Here is a 25,691-nt window from a genome sequence, read left to right on the forward strand (position 1 = left end):
TAGCTTGAAAAGTAAGAGTTGCCACTTTATCTGTAATAGGCAAGAAGCTGTAAATATGGTGTAGGCTCCTTTGTGTGGGGTGAGCTTGGAATTAGTGCACCCCCAGTCTGACAACGTCCTGGCCCAGAAAGCTTGGGCCTGCTCTTTAGGAAATATTACCGTTTCCTTCGATACCTTGTCTAACCTAACCAAGGCATGTTCTTTCAATCGGATGAAGCCGTTGAATGGGAATTCTAGTCCCGGAGGGTAAAATTCTAGGTCCTCTAGAGGACGGGTGCCTATGCCCTCCAGAGTTATGGCACCATCAATATATGGAGCATGTGAGGCAAACCTCCAAGGGTTGTTTTTCTCGAAGGGGGGTAACTTCGATGCGTCCGGGGCTGAAGGAGGAGGCATCTGAGTTCCGGAACGGATGAGACTCGCCACCATATCTTTGAGCTCCGTCATAGCTCCTTGGTCTGTCCTAGACTGTTGTTGTAGATGCTGTTGTATCTGTTCTTTCACAATATCCCTGACCATGGCGGCGGATAAAGCGGGCTCCCGAGCCCGATCCTCTAACGAAGCTCTGGACTTAGTGGACTTCGACTTTTTAGGAGTCACGGTTTTAGGTACAGTAATATGAACATCAGGATCCTTTGAGGGTCCCGGGACCGATGACACTGATAATGGCAAAGCTGAAGGCTTAAAGGTACGTAGTGGCTTCACCTTGGGTCGTACAGGAACGGAGGGACCTCGAGGAGAAGCCATAGGTTTATCAAAGCCGTGAAAGGAAGTAGTAGAAGAAGGAGTGTGGGGTGAAAAGGGGTCCACCAACTCAACACCACCTACCTGTTCATCCATGGGTTCGTCGTCCAGATCTAGAAAGGGCTCGGCCCCGTCACTAAAACCTCTTCCTCCGTTAGAATGGTTGCTCTAACCACCTCAATTAACAGGGCCGCTGTCTCCGGTGGAACTGCTGCAGTAGTAGAGCCTGTGAATAGGCGAGAAGCCATGTCTCCATCAAGGAGATAGGGTGCGCCAGACGGCGCATTCCTCCCAAATCCTGACACCCAAGGACGGAGAGTAGCTCTTGCCTCCCGGAGAGATTCATCATCAGCCTGAAAGAGGAGAGGGGATTAATGATGAAGCAAAAACTGATGTAAATATATAAAGACCAATTAATTCCTCACAAAGGATATTAACAGGAACAAACTAGAACCAACTTACCTCCTCGCTCAGGAGTAGGGATGACATCTCATAGCAGAGCATGCATGACTCCGGGAACCATATCATGTAGGGGGCTTGTCCCGGTTCCCGAGAGAAGGATATGGCGCAATGGGCATGGGACCGGCATAGATCATGGCCCATGGGATCAGTAAAGGCAGCGGAGCATCCCTTGGCAGCGCAGCGGACTTTCTGTAAAAGAAAGAAGACATAAGTCTGGATGTTCCTTGAGATTCTGGTCAGTGACATATGAATCCACAGAAAACACTTAAATCTTAATTATGTGTGAGTATGGTAGTAGCTAGCACCTTAATATATTAAGAAATTATATTAAAAATCAGTAACCACGTAACATGAATCTATAATCTTCATCGGTATCACATTGATAACTTCGGTTCTGAACGTCTGCTTGATCTCTGTTTGTACCGGAGATCCGGTAGCAAAGGCCCGTCATCGTGATATCGTGACCGTCACCGGTACGATAATATTAACCTCAATTCTGAATGTTGGTGTTATCTCCAGTGAAGCCGGAGATTCGATGAAAAAAGGGGCTGTAATAGTGTAATTGTGATCAAACATGACAAAGGTTCGTGTGCAAAAGGCCTCAGCCGGAGTCTGAGTGCCGGATTTCACCATTGCACTCCAAATATCTGACTAGTTCTCACCCAATGAGTATCCATTATAGCGGAGTATAACTCAAGGCGGAGCTAAGGGTGTCGGTATAAAACGACCCCAATTAATGACTCGTACACTAACGTACCTATTAATAGTGCTAGCTATATTAACAGTAACCACATCAATAAAACGTGTATAACATTAAACGTACTATCATCAACTCGGATAATAAGAGGAGGCCTGAATAACTCGTGATCGTATAAAAACGGAAAACGGGAAATTCACCTCTCTTACTCGAGCTAATAAAGAAAACGAGAGAAGGGGTAACTAATATCTGTAGAACAGGAAACGAGCACTTTATGCTCTCGCTCTCAAGGTTACATAATAAAAAAACTAACATCACACAATAATATGATAAGAAAAATAATAAAATTGATTGCTTTTTCTTAGTAATTGTAATAACCAAGAACGAAGAATAACGACAACGTAACAAATATACAAGGATATAGTCTAAATCGAGCCTTCCTGAGGCGAGTACAAAACTAACAGACTAAATCGCTATTCTTCGTAGGTCCAAATTGGACTTGCTAGCAAATAAATACCATAGTAAAAACTAATAATAATTAATGATAATACAAATGGTCATAAAACGTAAGTGATATAACCTAGATGACAGAGTACCAGATGGGCAATAATAACTTGAAAATTTACCGAAGCGAACATAACCCAAAATGGCTGCCGACACCGAGGCAGGACAATCGCTTCCAAAACTAAAAACCACCATACTGGAAACAGAACAAATGCCCGGTACTGCAATAGGCTGTCAAAACAAACTATGGTACTTAACATTGGTAAGGGTGAAGTAGCAACGTCAGTCATATTGAATTAACGAGAAACACTTCGAAAAACACTGTGCAAAAACAATCTCAACTTGCGGGCAAGTCCAAAATCAGAAGGATGTCCTAGAGGGCGTGTGTGGTAGGTGTCGGTGGGGTAGTTCAACTATGTTCTCTAGGGCCTGTCACGGCCCTCCCCATTGATGAAGGGATTATCTAAATGGAAGACAGCCTGTGAATAGTGGTTTTCGCACGCCTTTGTTAAATACACGACACCTACAAGGTGTTCGCGCGAGGGTTGTAACCTCTGCATTCCATGCTTTTATCTTTCTCTAGTATATTTGGAAGATTTATATTAGGAAAGGTACAAAGAAGGACCTTTCACCGGCCGTCACAGGCCGCCCCAGAAATGGTATTTTTATTGTAAAATACATTTTTAAATACTTACATGGTAGTTAAATATATAAAAGGTCCCTCCTCCTCCCCTCTGAAAACAGGGGCATGGAATTTTTGAGGACAATTGGAAATGGTTCCAGGTACCTGGTTAGAGGGCGCACAGGTATGACCACCTGGCCATCTGTCGGCGATTGCCACGAATTTTGAATTTCTGCCGTGCACGTGACGAATCAGCGGGATTAAACTATATATATGTAACTACCAGGTAAGTATATTTAAAAATTTATTTTAAAATGGAAATACCATTTTTCCTAACTATACAAACCTGGATCTCTATATACATACTGATCCCATCGTCACCTATCCCCCAAGAAGTCCTCCCTGCAATTATAAAATGACACACCATTACTAGTGCAGATGTAAGTGGGGTAGCTGGTCTACCACCGCTCCCCTTCCGCTAACTTGCGGTGGGTAGTTACACCTCGCTTAAAAGTCTTATGTCTAGTTGCAGCTGTCGCCGAAATATATCTCCACTGTAAAGAGGTCCAAGTTTTTATAGTTAGGAAAAATACATGTTATTTCCAAATATGTCATAGAGTATTGTTATTACAGTATTAGCTAAGCTACAACCTTATTTAGAAGAGCAGGGTGCTATAAGCCCAAGGGCTTATCAGGGAAAAATAGCCCAGTGAGTAAAGGAAATAAGAAAAAAAAATAAACAAGGGAAGTAATGAATAATAGAATAAAAATATTTTAAGAACAGTAGCAACATTGAAATAAATCTTTCATATATAAACTATAAAGAAATACTTTTAAATACAAGACTTACCTGGTGGTTACATATATAGCTTACGTCCCTGACGTCACGGCAGAAAATTCAAAACTCGCGCCAATCGCCAATTGGATAGCCAGGTGTGCTACATACGCGCCTCTAGCGAGGTACCTAGAAACCATTTCATCGGTATTCATATCTTCCCTGCCGGCGCTAGCAGTAACATTGGTTGGATATTCTCCTCGCTTTTTGACTGATCATTGCTGTCCCTTTGGTGAAGTACAATAATTCTGGTTTTTTTACTCTCGCTTGATTGGATTTTCATTTGGATACTCTAGTTATTTGTTTGGATATTGATATTTTGACCCTTGCTTGTATTTGATCTCTCTTACAAATATCAAAATGGCCACCCCCTCTGGTAGTTTTAGGGTGTGTGCTAGTGGGTGTAAGACCCGATTATCAAAGGCCTCCATTGATCCTCATTCACTCTGTATTAAGTGTAGAGGTAAAGTTTGTAAACTTGATGATAGGTGTCACAAATGCCTTATTTTGTCTGATCATGAGTGGCTGGGATTCGATAGCTATATGCGAAAGTTAGCAAGATATAGGGTAAGACGTAGTTCTTCGCATTCTTCTAGAGATTTTTCCTCTCCCCATGTCACTGTACCTATTCCTTCCCCTGTAGTGGTAGTTCCTGATCCCACTACGAGTACTGCTGATGAACCATCACTTAAAGATATGATATTGGCTATCCAGGCGTTGGTTGCGAAGGTAGAGTCTATCGCTGCGGATAGAACGCAGTAAATGGCTGATGTAGGCCAAGGTTTTTTGGTCTACCTCTGAATTGGACCATCTGCTCAAAGGTGTCTTTAGAGCCTTCGAGGTATTTAACTTCCTTGATTGGACTCTAGGGGCCTTGGGCAAGAAGGTTGCTACGCTCAAAGAAGGGGACTCTTCGAGCTTAATCCATGTCATGTCCTGCATGGATAAGGCATTGCGAGACGGGACGAATGAGTTAGCAGCGATTTTTACAGCAGGCATCCTCAAGAAGAGAGCCCAGTTGTGTTCATTTCTGTCGGTAGGGGTTACTCCCTTTCAGAAATCTGAATTGTTGTATGCTCTGCTATCGTCATCTCTGTTCCCACAAGATCTTATTAGGGAAATTTCTTCCTTATTAACGCGGAAGGCCACTCAAGACTTAGTCTCGAAGACGGCAAGGAAAGTGTTACCATCATCTTTTTTTAGTTGCAAACCTAACTAAGTTACTCCTTTTCCAAAGTTTTCCCAGCCCTTTTGAGGAGAGTCTTCCGGTAGAGGTAACTTTAAATCAGATGGAAGGGGAACTAAGAAAAGAGGAGCCAAGACAGGGCGAAGCAGAGTCTGACTGCTTTCGCCTTCAGGCAGTAGGAGCCAGACTACTGTACACAACTTTTTGCAGGCATGGGAGAAGAGGGGTGCAGATCTTTGGTCAGTCCGACTTCTAAAGAAGGGCTACATGATTCCTTTTGTAAAGCAACCTCCTTTAAGGTTAACCCCAGTGGATCTCTCTCCCAGGTACAGAGAGGAATTAAAGAGGCAAGCATTACAGCTACAAGTGTCTCTCTTGTTGGAAAATGGGGCTATAGAAAGGGTACAGGACTGGCAGTCACCAGGGTTTTACAATCGCCTTTTCCTGGTTCCCAAGAACTCGGGGGGGATGGCGTCCAGTTCTGGACGTAAGTGCTCTCAACGGCTTTATCCAGAAGACAAAGTTCTCGATGGAGACGTCGAAGTCAGTGCTTGCAGCAGTAAGGAAAGGCAACTGGATGGTCTCACTGGACCTCCAGGATACTTATTTCCACATCCCCTTTCATTCGAGATTCAAGCATTTTCTAACAACATTGAAGTTGACAGAAGAATTGGGTCTTCTGGTCAACAAGGACAAATCTTCTCTAACACCATCACAAGAGATTCTCTATTTAGGGATGATGATTCAGAGTCGAGATTTTGGGCTTTTCCGTCTCCCTTAAGGACGGAGCAAGCTCTTCAGAAAATACGTGCGTTTCTAGGAGAGCAGAGGTGTTCTGCGAGGAAGTGGATGAGTCTGTTGGGGACTCTCTCCTCGTTAGAACAGTTCGTCTCTCAGGGACCGCTCCAATTTCACCTCAATTCTTACTGGAACAGGGAGAAGGATTTGGAGAAGGTGTGTATTCCTGTTACGGAGTCAATGAAATGTTGCCTTCAGTGGTGGAACGACCCGATCAAGTTTCAGGAAGGTTGCTCTTTAGAGCTGAAGAGCCCAGACCTTGTGTTGTGTTCCGACGCCTCGGACTGGGCAAACTGGAAGTATCGGGGTTGTGGACGGAAATTCAGAAGTCCTTCCACATAAATCACAAGGAGCTGCTAGCTGTCCTTTTGGCCCTGAAGAACTTCGAAGGGTTCAGTCTGGAACAAGGTAATACAAGTGAATGCCGACAACACCATAGCATTGGCGTACATTGCCAAACAAGTAGGAACGCACTCAATTTCCCTTTACGAGACAGCAAGAGATCTGCTCATCTGGGCAAAGGAAAGACAAGTGATTCTACTTACAAGGTTCATTCAAGGGGAGAAAAATGTTTTGGCACAGTCTCAGCAGGAAAGGACAAGTCCTATCCACAGAGTGGACTCTACACCTAGAAGTGTGCAAAAGTCTGTGGAAGCTTTGGGGTCGCCCTTACATAGACCTGTTCGCGACCTCAAAGACCAAGAGGCTAGAGACGTATTGCTCCCCAGTGCCAGATCTTGAAGCAGTACACACGGACGCGTTCCTGCTAGATTGGTCAAATCTAGATGTGTACGCTTTTCCACCTTTCAAGATCCTGTACAAAGTGCTACAAAAGTTAGTGACCAGCGAAGGGACCAGAATGACCTTGATAGCCCCCTTCTGGCCCTCAAGAGAATGGTTCACAGAGGTACTGGAATGGATGGTGGACACTCCCAGAAGCCTCCCTTTGCGAGTAGATTTACTCAAACAACCCCACTTGGTAAGACACCATCAAAGTCTCCAAAGTCTTCAACTAACTGCCTTCAGACTATCGAAAGACTCGCAACAGCTAGAGGCTTTTCGAAGGAGGCAGCTAGAGCGATTGCAAGAGCTAGAAGGTCTTCAACCATCAGAGTCTATCAATCCAAGTGGGAAGTTTTCAGGGAATGGTGCAGGGTCAACGTTTCCTCTTCCAGTATCTCTGTAGCTCAAATTGCTGACTTCCTTTTATTCCTGAGAAGGAAGCGAAGTTTTTCTACATCAACTATCAAGGGATACAGGAGTATGTTGGCGACTGTATTCAGGCACAGAAACCTGGACCTTTCAAATAATAAGGATCTACAAGAACTAATTAAATCCTTTGAGACAACAAAGCAACGGCACCAAGATTCACCAGCTTGGAATCTGGATGTTGTTTTAAAATTTCTGATGAGTGACAGGTTTGAGCCCCTGCACTCTACATCTCTGAAGGACCTCACGATGAAAACCCTTTTCTTAGTTAGTCTGGCAACAGCCAAGAGGGTTAGTGAAGTCCATGCATTCAGTAGAAATGTGGGTTTTCAGGATAATAAAGTCCATCCATCCATATACCAAGGCACTTCCCCCAATTTTGGGGGGTAGCCGACATCAACAAGAAACAAAAAAAAAAAAAAGGGGACCTCTACTCTCTCCGTTCCTCCAGCCTAACCAGGGACTCAGCCGAGTTCAGCTGGTACTGCTAGGGTGCCACAGCCCAACCTCCCACATTTTCCACCACAGATGAAGCTTCATACTGCTGATTCCCCTACTGCTGCTACATCCGCGGTTGTCTAAGGCACCGGAGGAAGCAGCAGGGCCTACCGGAACTGCGTCACAATCGCTCGCCATTCATTCCTATTTCTAGCACGCTCTCTTGCCTCTCTCACATCTATCCTCCTATCACCCAGAGCTTTCTTCACACCATCCATCCACCCAAACCTTGGCCTTCCTCTTGTACTTCTCCCATCAACTCTTGCATTCATCACCTTCTTTAGCAGACAGCCACTTTCCATTCTCTCAACATGGCCAAACCACCTCAACACATTCATATCCACTCTAGCCGCTAACTCATTTCTTACACCCGTTCTCACCCTCACCACTTCGTTCCTAACCCTATCTACTCGAGATACACCAGCCATACTCCTCAGACACTTCATCTCAAACACATTCAATTTCTGTCTCTCCATCACTTTCATTCCCCACAACTCTGATCCATACATCACAGTTGGTACAATCACTTTCTCATATAGAACTCTCTTTACATTCATGCCCAACCCTCTATTTTTTACTACTCCCTTAACTGCCCCCAACACTTTGCAACCTTCATTGACTCTCTGACGTACATCTGCTTCCACTCCACCATTTGCTGCAACAACAGACCCCAAGTACTTAAACTGATCCACCTCCTCAAGTAACTCTCCATTCAACATGACATTCAACCTTGCACCACCTTCCCTTCTCGTACATCTCATAACCTTACTCTTACCCACATTATCTCTCAACTTCCTTCTCTCACACACCCTTCCAAATTCTGTCACTAGTCGGTCAAGCTTCTCTTCTGTGTCTGCTACCAGTACAGTATCATCCGCAAACAACAACTGATTTACCTCCCATTCTTGATCATTCTCGCCTACCAGTTTTAATAAAGTGATCTGCTCATTACCTTGCTAAGAATGAGCACCCTTCCCAACCTTGCCCTAAGGCCTTTCAGATTTCGCACCTGGCGGACATGGTTGGAAATGAGTTAGAGAGAGTTTTATGTCCAGTAAGAGTCCTCAAGTTTTACTTAGACAGTACAAAAAAGTTAAGAGGCAAGTCGGAAGCACTGTGGTGCTCGGTGAAGAAACCCTCCTTGCCAATGTCTAAGAATGCCCTGTCATACTTTATCAGACTTTTAATTGAAGAGGCTCATTCTCATTGCAGTGAGGCAGACTTTAGTCTTTTAAAGGTCAAGACTCACGAAGTGAGAGCCGTGGCAACCGTGGTGGCATTTAAACAAAATCGTTCGTTGCAAAACATTATGGACACAACCTTCTGGAAAAGCAAATCTGTGTTCGCTTCACACTATTTGAGAAATGTCCAGACTCTATATGAGGACCGATACACTCTGGGACCATTTGTAGCAGCAGGTACAGTGGTGGGGGAAGAATCCACCACTACTTTCCCATAATCCTAATACCTTTTCTCCTCTTGGAACTTTTATTTGGTGTTTATGGTTGTCTTGTGGAGATTGCGACAGTTCTGCAATCATTGATTTGTCAGGTGGTCTATTTTGTTCCTTGAGAGCACCTCGGAAATGGGTATTAGAGGAGGCTCTGTCACAGAGAGGTGTGATCACCGGTTGGCAGCTCCTAGGGATCTTCAGCCCCCTGAGAGGACCGCTGGATCTCATAAGGAAAGCAGACATAATGGCAGAGTATCATTGAAGTCAGCTTTCTTATCAGGTACGAACCCTTAATTTTGTTTTGTATTTAAACTCTTAAGCAGAATTCCAACTATATTGGCTGTCTCTAACCCTCCACCAAAGGTGTTAATCAGCTATATATATAACCACCAGGTAAGTCTTGTGTTTAAAAATTTTATTGAGCGCGCGTGGTAGGTGTCGGTGGGGTAGTCCAACTGTATTCTCTAGGGCCTGTCACGGCCCTCCCCATTGATGAAGGGATTATCTAAATGGAAGGCAGCCTGTGAATAGTGGTTTTCACACGCCCTTGTTAAATACACTACATCTACAAGGTGTTCGCGCGAGGGTTGTAACCTCTGCATTCCATGCTTTTATCTTTCTCTAGTATATTTGGAAGATTTATATTAGAAAAGAGTAAGAAGGACCCTTTTCACCGGGCGTCACAGGCCTCTTCCCAGAAATAGATTTTTCCTTCGTCAAAATCCCTTTTTTGAACATACTGTAGTTACCTGGTGGTTATATATAATTAAAATCCCCCCTCCTCCCCTCTAGAGACTAGAGGCATGGAAGATATGGATACCGATGGAATGGTTTCTAGGTACCTCGCTAGAGGCGCGCATGTAGCACACCTGGCTATCCAATCGGCGATTTGCGCAAGTTTTGAATTTTCTGCCGTGACGTCAGGGACGTAAGCTATATATAAAACCACCAGGTAAGTATGTTCAAAAATTTATTTTATACTGTAATGAAAATAACATTTCTCATGTTAGTCTGTTCAAGATGAAAACTTTTGTTGCAAGTTTGAATTTTTGAAGTTCCACTGATTCAACCACCTGATTAGGAAGATAATTTTACAACTTTTTGACAAATTTGTCCATTCAGGTGAATTGACCATTTCAGTGTACTCTCAGTTCATATTATTGTTGATCAAGGGCTCAATATTCAGACGCAAATCATTACTTCTCGTAATCAAGTTTATTCTACCTACATCAGTGGTTCAGCCTGACGTGGGGTGCGTGTAATATAGCCTTGCATTGTTCACGACCAGTCATTCTTTACAGTTTGCTACTTTCAGTTGTAGAGTAATAAACAGATTGATACCCAGCATATTGCCTTTATGATAAATATTCTCTATACTGTACTGTACCAAGAAAACAACAGTGCAGTATTATGTTAGTATTGAGCCTCTTGATGTCAAGAGTTGTGTGGCTTGATTTTTACAATAGAAAAATTATTTGTATTGGTCTTTTTACATGAATGTACTACTAACTTGATTAAGCTGGTGATGTGTTGTTTTAACTAGACATTACATTTGTAGCAATCTTATTAAGATATATGTAGATTTCAAATGTGGGGTTTTTACCAGACTGTTTCAAAAGTAAGGAGACAATATTGCTCTTCAGTGAAAGCAAATCCCATAGACAAGTTTAAACCATAAAAATATTTTTTAAACATAAGACTTACCCGGTAGTTATATATATAGCTTACGTCCCTGACGTCACGGTAGAAAATTCAAAACTCACGCCAATCGCCGATTGGATAGCCAGGTGTACCACCCCTGAGCCCTAGCAAGGTACCTAGGAACCATTCCAGGAACCCTCCATATATTCTCTGCCGTTGCTAGCGGCGACACGTGGTTATTCTACTCGTCAAATTATTGATCGTACTTTGGTGTAGTACAAAACTTTGGTTGCTGACTCCCGCTTGTTTGATTTCGCTTTTGGATATTCTTTAATACGATTGGATTTAGAAAATTTTGACCCTTGCTTGTTTGATTTCTCTTTAAAATTTTTCAAAATGGCCACCCCCCCCTTATAACTTTTAGGTTGTGTGCGAGTGGGTGTAAGACCCAAATGGCTAAAGCTTCTCTTGATCCCCATTCTCTCTGCGTTACTTGCAGAGGTAAAGAATGTGATTTGGGGGATCGTTGTGATGAATGTGTTCTTTTATCAGAGCATGAATGGATTGAGTTTGACTGTTATAGACGTAAACTCAAAAGGGATAGATTGAGACGAAGTTCTTCTCGTTCTTCTAAAGACTTTTCCTCTCCCCATGTCACTAACCTTATTCCTTCCCCTGTAGTGGTAAATCCTGATCCCGCTACTGTAACTGCTAATGAGCCTACGCTCAAAGACATGTTAGTTGCGATTCAAGCGCTGGGCGCTAAAGTGGAATCGCTTGCGGCGGACAGAACTCAGCTTATGTCCGACGTTAAGCAGTTGAAGGGTGAAATTGCAAAAAGTGCAGTGAAGTTAAGTGCTGTGGAGGGTGCGCCTGTCGTCCTTCTAGTCCTAGCCCTCTTCCAAGCTCCCCAACCCCTGGGAGAATTAATGTTGAATGGCGAAAGGAGACGAGAGGCTTTAAAACACAAGCAGACGTCCCCTCGAACGTACCTGTTGACGTTTCCCAGGACATTCACCCTCACCATTGGAAAGGTGAGGTTAAGTTCTCGTCGTCTTCAGATGACACCTTGCCTAAAAGAGGCTGGAAGCTTGCTTCTAGACCTCTTAAGAGGACCTTTGATAAGGCCAACCAACGTCCTGCTAGTTCGCGGCCTGGCTGTAGCCATTGGGATACGCCAGAGTTGTTTGAAAGTTCTCCGACTAAACGTCCTGCTAGGACATTGGACGCTACGAAGGATCCTACTAAGCAGTTGTCAGGACCAGGCGTAACCTCGATACAAGCTCCCATGCAGCCGTCAGATTGGTTTTCACCATCCAGACGCTCTGAACGCCTGAGCCTGCTACAAGAGATGCAAAACAGGCTCTCTTCGTTCATGCAGAACTACCAACGTAGCGACAAGCCTCAAGCTGACAAGCGTGACAGTTATTGTCAGGATCGAGACAGCAAGCGGTCTACTCAACACGTTATGAAACGTCCTGTAGGACGTGTTCCTGAGCGTAGTCTTAAGCGCGCGGTGATTCATGATCTTGAACGTCCTCTTATTCGAGGCTCCGAGCTTCCTGCTAGCTTCATTGAATGTCCTTTAGGACGTGATCGTGAACGATCAACTAAGACCACTTTTGACAGCCCTTATGTCGAACGCGCTTTACCTCGAGGCGCAGAACGTCCTATCAAGCGTAAAGAGGTCCTTCAGTCAGATCGTGTGCTGGAACGCCCTACAAAGAGAGACTTCGAACGTCCTGCGAAACAGGCTGTTGAACGTCCTGCGAAACAGGCTGTTGAACGTCCTGCGAAACAGGTTGCTGAACGTCCTAGTTCTCAGGACGCCTACCGCTCTTCAAGATACTTTAGTGAACGTCCTCCAGGACGTGTAACCGGGCGACAAACAGCCAAACAGGTCGTTGAGCGGCAAGTGGTATGCAGCTCTGAACGCTTGTCAGGAAGCGACGTCAAGCGCCTTTCAGAACACGATCCTGAACGCCCTGCTTCTTATTATATTTCTAAAGAACCATATTTCTGACGCTTTAGAAGTTAGTCTTGATTATGACGATGAGGCTTACACTCTTCAAGATGACGCTGATTCTAACGCAGTTCTTGTTCAGGAACTCATTAGTTCTGATCACGATGATAATATACGTAAGGATCCAGTTTCTGTTGCTGTCGGAACTCAGGATCTTCTTGAGAAGGACACGGCTCTCAACACTGTTGCTCCCGATGGAACTTTACTAGAGAAGGACATCGAAGGTTAGCTTTCTCCTGTGGAGTTTGAGGAAGTTTCAGAAGACGAAGACTCTATTTCTTTTCGTCATTCTGTTGACCTGAAAAAACTTATGAAAGTTTTCACTGAGGAGTTCTCAGACTTTTTTGTACCAGTTGCTCCCCGTTCTCCACCGTCCGAGTTTACTCTTGGGAAGGCGTCAAAGAAGGCTCGATTTACCAAGATAGTCTTATCACGATCGTCTAAGAGGGCTCTAAGACTGATGGGTGACTGGATGCAGTCCAAGAAAGCCTTAGGGAAAGCGGCTTTCGCATTTCCTCCAGCTAGAATAGCATCTAGGTCTAGTATCTGGTACGAGACAGGAGAAGTTCTCGGCTTGGGGATACCTGCCTCTGCCCAGGGAGATTTCTCAAGTCTTGTAGACGCTCCTCGTCGGTCGGCCATGAGGAAGACGAAGATTTTCTGGTCTACATCGGAGCTGGATCATCTGCTTAAGGGCATATTTAGAGCCTTCAAAGTTTTTAACTTCCTGGACTGGACTTTAGGAGTATTGGGTAAAAATGTTGCTACTTTTAAAGAAGGGGATACCTCTACCTTAGTCCATTTAATGTCCTGTATGGATAAGGCTTTGCGGGATGGATCCAATGAATTGGCAGCACTCTTTTCTGCAGGCATTCTAAAGAAAAGGGATCAGTTATGCCCATTTCTTTCTCTGGGGGTTACTCCCATCCAGAAATCTCAGCTGTTATATGCGCCTCTTTCTCCCTTATTGTTCCCACAAGAACTAATCAAGGAAATATTGTCGGCCTTAACTCAAAAGGCTACTCAAGACCTAGTCTCTAAGACAGCCAGAAAAGCCCTACCACCTTTTGCCAGCCGCAAAACTAAGGAAGAAACTGCTTTTCCTAAGTTTTCCCAGCCCTTTCGAGGGGGCCTTCCAGCAGGGGTAGCTCCAGACCTGACGCAAGAAGGAATAAGAGGAGAGGCTTCAGATCAGGGCGAAGCAGAGTCTGACTGCTTTCGCCTTCAAGCAGTAGGAGCCAGACTACTCAACTTCTGGCAAGCGTGGGAGAAGAGAGGAGCAGATCACTGGTCTGTACAGATCTTGAAGGAGGGTTACAAGATCCCCTTTCTAGGGAATCTTCCTTTGGTCTTAGCTCCAGTGGATCTCTCTCCCAGATACAGAAAGGAGGCAAAGAGACAAGCACTGATTATCCAAGTGTCTCTCATGTTGGAGAATGGGGCCATAGAAAGAGTACAGGACATATGTTCACCAGGCTTTTACAACCGCCTGTTCCTGGTACCCAAGAACTTGGGGGATGGCGTCCAGTCCTGGACGTGAGTGCGCTGAACAAGTTCATCCAGAAGACTTAGTTCTCAATGGAAACTTCGAAATCAGTTCTTGCTGCAGTAAGGAAAGGCGACTGGATGGTCTCATTAGACCTCCAGGATGCCTATTTTCACATTCCAATACATCCGAGCTTCAGGCCTTACCTAAGATTCGTATTCAAGGGTAAAGTTTTCCAATTTCGAGCCCTATGTTTCGGCCTCAGCACAGCCCCACAAATCTTTACGAAACTCATGCTAAACGTAGCAAAAATCCTCCACTCAAGGGGCATCAGAGCCTCCCTGTATCTCGACGATTGGCTTCTCAGAGCCCACACATACGATCACTGCCTGAAGGATCTCCAGATAACCTTGAACCTTACAAAAGAACTGGGTCTCCTTGTCAACAAGGAAAAGTCTCTCTTGATTCCATCACAAGAGATTCTTTATTTGGGAATGACGATTCGGAGTCAGATTTTTCGGGCTTTTCCATCTCCTTTAAGGATGAAGCAAGCCAGGTTGAAACTCCGATCTTTTCTAAGGAAAAACAAGTGTTCAGCGAGGAAGTGGATGAGTCTAGTAGGAACCCTCTCCTCCTTAGAACAATTTGTTCCCCTAGGAAGACTGAACCTTCGTCCTCTCCAATTCCATTAAGACCACCATTGGAACAAGGAGAAAGACCTAGAGACTATGAGTATTCCAATTACGGACTCCATCGAAGACTGCCTTCGGTGGTGGGACGAACCGAACAAGTTCCGAGAAGGTCTCGACCTAACTCAAAAGAACCCAGACCTTGTGTTATGTTCCGACGCCTCGGACTCAGGGTGGGTAGCAACTCTGAACAAGTTGGAAGTTTCGGGGCTGTGGTCAGAGACCCAGGAGGACTTTCATATCAATCACAAAGAGTTGTTGGCAGTCCTATTAGCCCTCAAAAGTTTCGAAGGATCAGTCACCAACAAAGTGGTTCAAGTCAATGCCGACAACACGACGGCATTGGCTTACATTGCCAAACAGGGGGGAACTCACTTGATATCTCTGTACGAGACTGTGCAAAGAATCTCCTTTTGTGGGCAAAGGAGAGGAATGTGATCCTAATGAAGAGGTTCATCCAAGGAGAGAAAAACGTAATGGCAGACAGCCTCAGCAGAAGAGGTCAGATCCTACCGACAGAGTGGACGCTCCATCTTCAAGTTTGCAAGAGTCTGTGGCGACTTTGGGGTCGACCATGCATAGATCTCTTCGCAACATCAAAGACAAAGAGATTAGAGGCATATTGCTCTCCAGTACCGGATCTAGAAGCAGTCCAAATAGACGCGTTTCTGTTGGATTGGACCAATCTAGATATGTACGCTTTTCCACCATACAAGATCCTGTACAAAGTGGTAAAGAAGTTTGTAGCAACCAAAGGGACCAGGATGACCCTAGTGGCCCCCTTTTGGCCGTCAAGAGAATGGTTCATAGAGGTACTGGAATGGATGGTAGACACCCCAAGAAGCCTTCCATTAAGAGTAGATTTACTCAAACAACCCCACTTGGAAAGATTCCATCAAAATCTCCACGTTCTTCAGCTGACTGCCTTCAGACTGTCGAAAGACTCACTAGAGCTAGAGGCTTTTCGAAGGAGGCAGCTCAAGCCATTGGAAGAGCAAGAACTTCAACTATCAAAGTTTATCAATCCAAGTGGGAGATTTTTAGAGAGTGGTGTAGAGTCAACTCTCTTTCCTCATCCAGTACCTCTGTAGCCCAAATTGCGGACTTCCTGCTCCACCTTCGAAGGAAGCGCAACTTCTCCTCCTCGGCTATTAAAGGATACAGGAGTATGTTAGCGACTGTATTCAGGCACAGAAACCTGGACCTTTCTAACAATAAGGATCTGCAAGAACTTCTTAGGTCCTTTGATACTACAAAGCAACGACACCAAGATTCACCAGCCTGGAATCTAGATATTGTATTGAAGTTTCTGATGAGTGACAGATTTGAGCCCTTAGGTTCTGTTTCTATGAAGGACCTTACTATGAAAACACTATTTTTGGTTAGTCTCGCAACAGCCAAAAGAGTGAGTGAAATACATGCGTTTAGCAAAAACGTTGGTTTTCGTGATGGTAAGGCTGTCTGTTCCTTACAATTAGGCTTTCTCGCCAAAAATGAACGCCCTTCTCAACCTTGGCCTAAAGCTTTTGAGATTACGAACCCTTAGGATTTAGTTGGCGAGGAGTTGGAAAGAGTCCCATGCCCAGTAAGAGCTCTGAGATTCTACCTGGACAGAACAAAAGACTTACGAGGCAATTCGGAAGCTCTATGGTGCTCAGTCAAAAAGCCCACGTTGCAGATGTAAAAAAATGCCTTGTCATTTTTTATCAGGCTCTTGATTAAAGAAGTTCATGCACATTGTAATGAATCAGACCTTGGGCTTCTAAAGGTTAAGACTCACAAAGTCATAGCAGTAGCAACGTCAGCAGCATTCAGACAGAATAGATCGTTGCAAAGCATAATGGACACAACCTTTTGGAGGAGCAAATTTGTGTTCGCTTCACATTATTTGAAAAGTGTTCAGACTCGTTATGAGGACTGCTACACTCTGGGTCCATTTGTAGCAGCGAGTGTAGTAGTGGGTGAAGGATCCACCACTATGTTCCCATAATCCCAATAACCTTTTCTTCTCTTGGTACTTTTATTTGTTTTTATGGTTGTTTGTGGAGATTGTGTCAGTCTTCCACAATCATTGATTTTAGTCAGGTGGTCAATTTTGTTCCTTGAAGAGCGCCCGGAACTGGTTATTGGAGGAGGTTCTGTCATAATGAGGTATACACACCGGTTTGACAGTCCCTACGAGATCTTCAGCCCCCTGGGAGGATCGCTGGATCTCATAAGGCTAGCAGACATAATGAGGCAGAGAATCATTGAAGTCAGCTTCCTTATCAGGTATGAACCCTTAAGTTTGTTTTAATTAACTCTTAAGCAGAATTCCAGATATACTAGCTCTGTCTATCCCTCCACCAAAGGTGTTAATCAGCTATATATATAACTACCAGGTAAGTCTTATGTTTAAAAATGGTATTTTCATTATAGAATAAATTTTTGAACATAATTACCCGGTAGTTATATATAATTAAAGTCCCACCCTCCTCCCCTCTAAGAGACTAGAGGCATGGAATATATGAGGGTTCCTGGAATTGTTCCTAGGTACCTCGCCAGGGTGCAGGGGTGGTACACCTGGCTATCCAATCGGCGATTGGGGCGAGTTTTGATTTTTCTGCTGTGACATCAGGGACGTAAGCTATATATATAACTACCGGGTAAGTATGTTCAAAAATTTATTTTATAATGAAAATACCATTTCTGACTCATTGGTCCTTACATATTCTGTATGTTCACTTGCCAGGCATATGTACTAGATATTCATTATGTTGTGCACATTTATGGCCGGGTATATCATTACTAGGTGATGACTTAAGCAATTTTAGCTTACTTCCAAATGGATAACTTCTATTCATGTTCAGAATTGCATCGTCTTTGCAGTATTTATAACATTTCAGCATGTTAGTTAAATCAGGTTCAAATCTCCTATTTTGGAATCTATTTGAAGGCCAACCCTTCTCATAGGTCCTTCTGTCAGGGAGCCAAGTAATGAAAAAAACTGCAGTGTTGTATGAATGAATTTCAGCTATGGCTTCATAGTTTGCAAAACTCAAAACTTCCAATACAAAAAAGGACAAAATTGTAATAACTTGTCTGAAAAGGAAACAAATAAAATCAACTTATAAAAAAGTAAAATATATTTTCAAAGAATAAATTTCATACATATGCTTAACATGACTTATGTTTTGAATTAAATATTCTTCTATAAACATCAATACCAACAGGTTTCCTTCCTTCATCGTAACATTTCCCGATATAATCGCGATGTAATTTCTTGACACTGGTATCCGAAATGGGATTCAGAGAGATCACTTGGTTTTCTTGAACTGCAGTTTCCTTTGATACTGTAAAAGAAAATATGCATGAAAGTTCAAAATCATTACAATGTAGACATTCTTTTACATTTGAATTCAATGCTTAGTAAGTACACTGTTATTTTACTTAACCTCTAAGACCAGTGTATGTACACAAAATAATGATTTCAGATTTAACATTTAATTTACCTGTATATACTTCAGATTAATACAGATTTCAGATTTTACAGTTACCTGTAAATACAGTACAGTACTTCAGATTTCATACACAAAGTTGCAATTGATATTACTGTATAATAGCAGTTGGTAGGAAGAGAGAAAGTGCAACATTAGTCGAAGCTGAAGGCCAGTGAAAAAATACTGACCAACACACCATAGAAGCAATGGGTGTGACACTCAAACTTCCAGCTTGGCAGGCAAGATCATATCCACTTAATAATCATAAGTAGGAGACTATAGACAATACCAATGAAGTAGCTATATCTTAGCCCCTCTGTTAACACCATTAGGCCTAACTCTTAGGAATAGGAAGAGTTCCAATTAGTGTGGTTGTTAAAAACGAGACTATACTAGCAATATCACAGAGTGAATAATGCTTAACAACTTCACGACCACCATCTCAGCCTTATTGTCAGGTATCGGGTGATGACCATCAATGTTAAATCCACTTGTTTGTCAATGCCTGTAAATTTACAGTTAATCTTTAGGGGTATTTGTAACCAGGATCTGTAGCTTATTCAGAGGAAACCAAGTCAGCTTAAGTGTAAGAGACTAAAGAGCAGAAAATTATGCAGTTGGTAGGAAGAGATTAGCTAACATCAATAAGATTAACAATTGGGCAAAGGCAGCAGCATCAACCAATAGATGTTAGCTAAGCACTGAGGAGAAGATTGCTAAAATGTCCAGTGCCTAATCCTTCTCAGGTGGGCAGTAACCTGAAGGCAGTTCAAAGAAAAACTACTTAGTTATAAATAATTGGTACCACCCATCATTAATAGTTGTAATGAAGAGAAAATCCCTGCCATAGGTTTGCCAAAATCTACCCACACACAAGAATTTTAGAACCTCCATACTTCTTCAACTCAAGGACTTTAATATAACTAGGATATCAGAAAGGCAATGATCTACATAGATCATCATGGATGACTATGGAAGTATCCATGATGCTGAAAGTAATTACCAAACCTGTAATAATGTCACCATTTGACAAGGATGATAACCACCATACTCAAAGAACAAAAACCTTGTATGGGGTTACAGCCTTCAGTGAATTTCACACGATGTACTTTTAGGTGTCATTTAAGAGTCTTTGAAGTACAGTGATACCTCGGTACTCAACCATAATCCGTTCGGGATCAGTGTTCGACCTCCGATTTGTTCGAGTACCGAAACCTTTTTTCCCATAAGAAATAATGGTATTTATTTTTATACGTTCCTACGCACTCCAAAATGCCCAAAATATTAATAAAACGTGTACCTAAACAACAATAATTATTTAAATGTGTACGAAATTGGTCGGAAAACTATAAAACACATTTTTAAACCATTTACTGTACAGTAAATACCTTTGAGCAGCGGTTCGATGGCATACAGAAATGGATGTGGAGAGGATGGAAGGGGGAGGTTACTGCTTGGAAGGAGAGTCCCCTTCCATGATGTGGCTGTGTAGTTCTCCTTCAGGGGTTTTTTCTCTCGGCAGTAAAAGGTAGGGCAAATCTCCTTCAGGGGTTTTTTCTCTTCTGTTTCTCTTCTTTGGAGGGGAATCAGGCTGAGATGTAGCAGCTCTCTTTTCTTTTGTGAAAAACATGTCAATTGTCAGCTGCTTCTTTCTCTTCTGCACTATTCTTCTAAAGTGAGACATAACATTATCATTAAAGATGTTCACTGCCCGGTTTGCTACTGCTGTTTCTGGGTGATATTTTTCCACAAAAGCCTACAACTCTCCCCACTTCGAACACATGTCATTTATCACTGAACTCGGAACCACCTCTCTTACATCCTCATCTTCTGAGGATTCCAGCTCCCCAATCAAATCCTGCTGCTGTTGTTGTTGTTGCAGGTGCAACAATTCTTCAACGGTCAACTCAGTAGAGTGGCTATCAACAAGTTCATCAATGTCTACCCTGTTGACCTCAAGCCCCATACTCCTGCCCATGCCAACAATTTCATCAACGACAACAGTGTCCTCAGAAATAACAGTAGCAGTGCTTGAACCTGCCTCTGATTGGAAACCCTCAAATTCCCTCTCTGTTACACATGATGGCCACAGCTTTCGCCAGGCAGAGTTCAATGTCCTATAGGTTACACCACGCCAAGCTTGGTCAATCATGTTCACACAGTTGAGGATGCTGAAGGGATCCTTCCAGAATTCCTTTAAGGTCAACTGTGTATCACTAGTCACTTCAAAACACTTTCGGGAAAGGGCCTTGGTATACAGTTTTTTAAAGTTTGAAATGACCTATTGGTCCATGGGCTGGAGTATGGGAGTAGTATTGGGGGGCAGGAATTTAATCTTGATAAAACTGTACTCTTCTTTTAAGTCTTCCTCTAGACCTGGAGGGTGTGCAGGAGCATTGTCCATCACCAGAAGACAGTTCAATGGCAAGTTCTTTTCAGTCAGGTATGCCTTAACCTGGGGGGCAAACGCTTCGTTGATCCACTCATTAAAGAATTGTCTTGTGACCCAAGATTTAGTGTTAGCGCGCCACATAACTGATAGTGCACTTTTCAAGATATTGTTTCTTTTGAAGACCCGGGGGTTGTCCGAGTGGTACACTAACAAGGGTTTAATCTTGCAATCGCCACTAGCATTGGCGCACAGCAGCAACATCAGTCTATCTTTCATTGGCTTGTGACCTGGCATCTTCGTCTCGTCCTTGGTAATGTAGGTATTGGCCGGCATTTTCTTCCAAAATAACCCGGTCTCATCGCAATTGAAGACTTGCTGCGGGATCAAATTTTGTTCCTTAATGTATCGGTCGAATTCGCCAACGTATTTTTCAGCTGCCGCCTGATCCGAACTGGCTGCCTCCCCATGCCTAGTCACACGGTGAATACCAGTTCTGTTCCGGAATTTCTCGAACCAGCCCCTGCTTGCTTTTAAAGTAAATGACGAATCACTTTCACTAGTACTGTCACTTTTCTTCACCAATTCTTCATAAATATGAAGAGCTTTCTCGCAAATGAAAGCTTCACTTATACTTTCCCCGGCCAACTGCTTTTCTTTAATAAATATAAGGAGCAACTTTTTCATTTCCTCAATTACTTGTGGCCTTTGCTTACTAATTGCTGTCACTCCCTGTGCAACATTAGCTTTCTTTATCACTTCCTTATTTTTCAAAAAGGTCGAAATGGTCGACTTCGCCATGCCATACTGTAAGGCTAGATCAGACACTCGTACACCATTCTCGTATTTCGCAATAATTTCCTTCTTCAACTCGATCGTTGTTCTCACTGTTTTCCTCTTATCCTTCCCCTTATCACTAACTTTCTTTGGGGCCCATTATTATCGGCAAAAGAAGACAATAAAACGCACTAAATCACAATAAATTCTCAACACGTGTTGTCGGACTGACGCTCTCTCTTGAAATGATGCTACCCGACCAAGTGAGAGTAGCCGAGATGGCCGCTCATCTCACTCGGCCACGCGTTCGGCTGTTCGAGTTCCGATTTTTTGTTCGAACACTGCAGCAAAAATAAATAGAATTTTTTGGTCGAACTCCGATGTGTTCGAATTTAGAGTTGTTCGACTACCGAGGTATCACTGTATACCTTCGACCACTAGCTGCACTTTAGTGTTTACTTCTGTTCCAGCTGGCTTTTTCTATCTTGCTGCCAAACCTCTTTCATCTTTCACTTCATTGTGAAACAGCTGGGTTTTCCCTCTACTGCGCTTGGAGGCTGTATGGCTTCACAGGACCCAGTGCTGGGCCATACGCATAAATCCATCCAAGAACAAAAGAGTAACATGAAAGGCAATGAAAATCATCTGGAAACAAACATATTTGATTCCCAAGTTTCATATGAGTGGAAGTAGCCAAAACACCAAAACTATACAAGACATAATCATCCTCGGAAGTAAGCAAAATGAATTTAGGTAAGAAAACTGAAGCCATTACCTCTATTGGAAGAATGCTAAAATATTCACCATATGAAGCAAGAGAAATTACAGTACTGCAGTTCATTCTGAACTGGTAAAAGAAAGCAAAGGGTGTAACTCCAAGTTGGTAGTCCACAATAATTGCAAAAGATATAACCTGATATTCTAAACTCATGGACAACCACAAAATCTTAATAGCATGGATTTCAACTGTGCTGTTGAAAAACAATGGCAAAAATTGTTTGAAAAGACTGCCAGATGCTTCTTTGTCTTAAATTTATAAAAAAACAAGCTCACTAGTTGAGTCTGAACACTTGTGCTGATGTTTATTTGTACTAAAATTCATTTGAATGATTTAAGCTGACTTTAAGCATGCTTCGGTGTGCTTGTATTTGTGCTGTGGGTCTTAGAATGTGGTTCATGCTATACACTACATGGGCTCTTATGTATAGGTTATTACAACATGTAGTGTATATGAATTAGGATATTTGTTCCGTAACCGAAATACAAACCACGCTATTTACATTGGGTATTACTTTCGGCGTAGCTGAAATAGCGAGCCATTGGATTTTTAACGAGGGTTAACTACCCCCTCGCTAGTTAGCGAGAGGGTAGGGGAGGGGTAGCTAGCTACCCCTCCCCCCCTCACACACCAGTGAACTGATTCACTTCGCATTTGGCTCGGGTGGTGGGCAGACGTGTCTGCTCTCACCCTCGCTTGGCAGCCATTAATGTTTTGTCTTTACTTAATTACTTACTTTTTCTTATACTTTATATATATATATATATATATATATATATATATATATATATATATATATATATATATATATATATATATATATATATATATATATATATATATATATATATATATATTATATATATATATATATATATATATATATATATATATATATATATATATATATATATATATATATATATATATATATATATATATATATATATATATATATATATATATATATATATATATATATATATATATATATATATATATATATAAACATTCTTTATGTTTATGTATATATTGGGTATAGAATTATAGTAAGTTTCCTTTTCAGTGTTTGTGCTGTGTGTGTACGACAACGTCACCGCGTAGTTCCAGGCCACCGCGCTTGCACATCATGGGGAATGACCTCTCTCTTGGTCCTTCGTTTGTTCCTTCGGCTTCCGATATTCGGCCGCCGTGGGGAATCGTCATCGTTGGACTTTCTCCTTTCATCTGTTTTATCCGTTGTTCCTCCTTCCCTGCGGGGAACTTGAACTCTCAGCGAAGGGAACGTGGGAGTTTAGATTGACAACGGTCTCTCTCTCTACTCGAGGTCGTTCACCCTTTTACTACTATTACGTACTATTACGGTAGCCTCTTTCCCGTGGCAGATTGAGTTGCTATTCCGTTTATTTATCTCAATTATTTTCAATGAAATCTAATTGTATTTATTAACTTTTCAGCTTTTGTAGAGAACACTTCCCTTTGGTGTTCAGTCGTTCTTACTATTTGTGAACATTCTTAAATGAATTACATAATTATAATTCTGTTATAATTCTGTTTTTGTTACAGTTCTCCGCCCTCCCCATTCTCCCGTGAATGTCAGTGGGGGAGGAGGGCGCATACTTGATTTGTAATTCTTATGTTCCTATTCCCTCGGGGTTTCTCTTCGGAGTTCCTCCCGGGGGAATTTTTGTTAACTAATTATTTATTTTATTTTCCCAGTTACGATCTGGTCTCTTCGTTTGCCTAAATGTGCCAACGAAGCAGAGCTGCCCTGTTTGTGCCTTGGGAGTCTGCTGTCGCCTCTCTAGGACATCGTCATGGGCGTGTTCCCTTCTCTTAGAAGTTCTCCCGTGACAACTGTCAGCTCTTTAGTTCATCTTAGAACGCTCAGGAGGTTCCCCTCGAGGGGTGGGTAACTTCCCTTCCGAGGGAGGTTCTCTTCCCGGGTATGAGTGTTTTCCCCTGCAGGGGGAACTTCTCTTACCTTAATAATTCCTGGATGGTTTTCTCCTGGTCCTCGGGCGGTTATGCTCTTGGTGCTGAGCGACCGATCTTGTAACCATGCTCAAGGGGCTGAGCGGTTGCAAGGCCGGATCATGGAATTTCTTGGGGCTGAGCGGTCGCACCTGCAGCTATGCTCAAGGGGCTGAGCAGCTGCAGGATCATTTCTTGTGACCCCTCTCGTTTGCGAGGGAGGCCACTCTTAAGAACTCCTATTTGGAGGATTGCTCGTTATAGGTCAGCTTGCTGATCCAACGGCCCTAAGGGGCGCCATCATCAGTATCTTCTAGTCTCTTCTACGAAGTGTTCACCTCTCTCGTTAGCGAGAGAGGCCACTCATAGAGACTCCTCTCCTGAGGACTGTTCCTGTTCAGACCAGCAAACTGTTCGGGACCTCTCTGCAGTTCGCCATCTCCTAGACTTGCTGACCTGCCGTCTCCATTCCTGGCTGCTGACACTGTGGGCGCCTACGCACCCCGTTATCCAACGGGCACCGGTCCCTTCGGGGCAAAAGGGGCTTTCTCACTCTGTGAGTAAGTCCCTTAAGTGCCAGGTATCCCCTGCACGCCAACATTTTCTTGCTGTTCCTGAGAATTCCATCCAGAGGAATCCTGTTCCATTCCTGATCGTCCCAGTTCCGGATCGTCCTGTCAGCTGTCCTTTCATCTTAGCGCGCGCTCGTGCTCGCCGATGATCTTCCTACGCCAACGATCTTCTTTTGCGCGCTAGCGCCGACGATCTTCTTACGCGCGCAAGCGCTGACGATCTTCTTTTGCGCACTAGCGCCGTCGATCTTCTTTTGCGCACTAGCGCCGTCGATCTTCTTTTGCGCGCCAGCGATGATGATCTTCTTTGTGCGCAAGCGCCGGCGATCTTCGAGCGTCGTCAATTTTCTTACGCGCAGGCGCTGACGATCTTCAAGCGCCGACGATAACTTGGCGAACGATCTTCTTTGGCGCGCTAACGCTGACGACCTTCCTACGCACATAAGCTCCGACGATCGTCTGCGCACAGGCTCCGATGGTTCCCGCGCCAATGTTCTTCTTACGAGCGCAAGCGCCGACGATCTTTTTTCGCGCGCAAGCGCCGATGATCTTCTTTCGCGCGCAAGCGCCGATGATCTTCTTTCGCGCGCAAGCGCCGATGATCTTCTTTCGCGCGCAAGCGCCGAAGATCTTTCGCGCGCAAGCGCCGAAGATCTTTCGCGCGCAAGCGCCGAAGATCTTTCGCGCGCAAGCGCCGAAGATCTTTCGCGCGCAAGCGCCGAAGATCTTTCGCGCGCAAGCGCCAACGATCTTCTTTCGCGCACAAGCGCCGACAATCTTGCGCGCGCAAGCGCCGACGATCTTTCAGTGCCGTCGATCTTCTTTCGCGCACAAGCGCCGACGATCTTCAAGCTCCGACGATCTTCAAGCTCCAA

The 25,691-nt window shown here is 43.5% G+C and overlaps 1 protein-coding gene and 1 long non-coding RNA gene across 5 annotated transcripts in view; one reads left to right on the forward strand and one right to left on the reverse strand.

The window, feature by feature from the left end:
- The window catches only part of LOC137648379 (uncharacterized), a 151,227-nt gene that overhangs the window by 28,311 nt on the left and 97,225 nt on the right, over positions 1-25,691 (forward strand). The window lies entirely within an intron of this gene.
- LOC137648603 (uncharacterized) overlaps positions 18,004-25,691 on the reverse strand; it is a 66,280-nt gene continuing 58,592 nt past the window's right edge. The window contains exon 8 of the mRNA XM_068381526.1: positions 18,004-18,179. Coding sequence (XP_068237627.1) covers positions 18,004-18,179 — 176 coding nt within the window. The remainder of the gene's footprint in view (positions 18,180-25,691) is intronic.

This window comes from Palaemon carinicauda, chromosome 10 (genome assembly GCF_036898095.1).
Source record: "Palaemon carinicauda isolate YSFRI2023 chromosome 10, ASM3689809v2, whole genome shotgun sequence".
Taxonomy (NCBI): domain Eukaryota; kingdom Metazoa; phylum Arthropoda; class Malacostraca; order Decapoda; family Palaemonidae; genus Palaemon; species Palaemon carinicauda.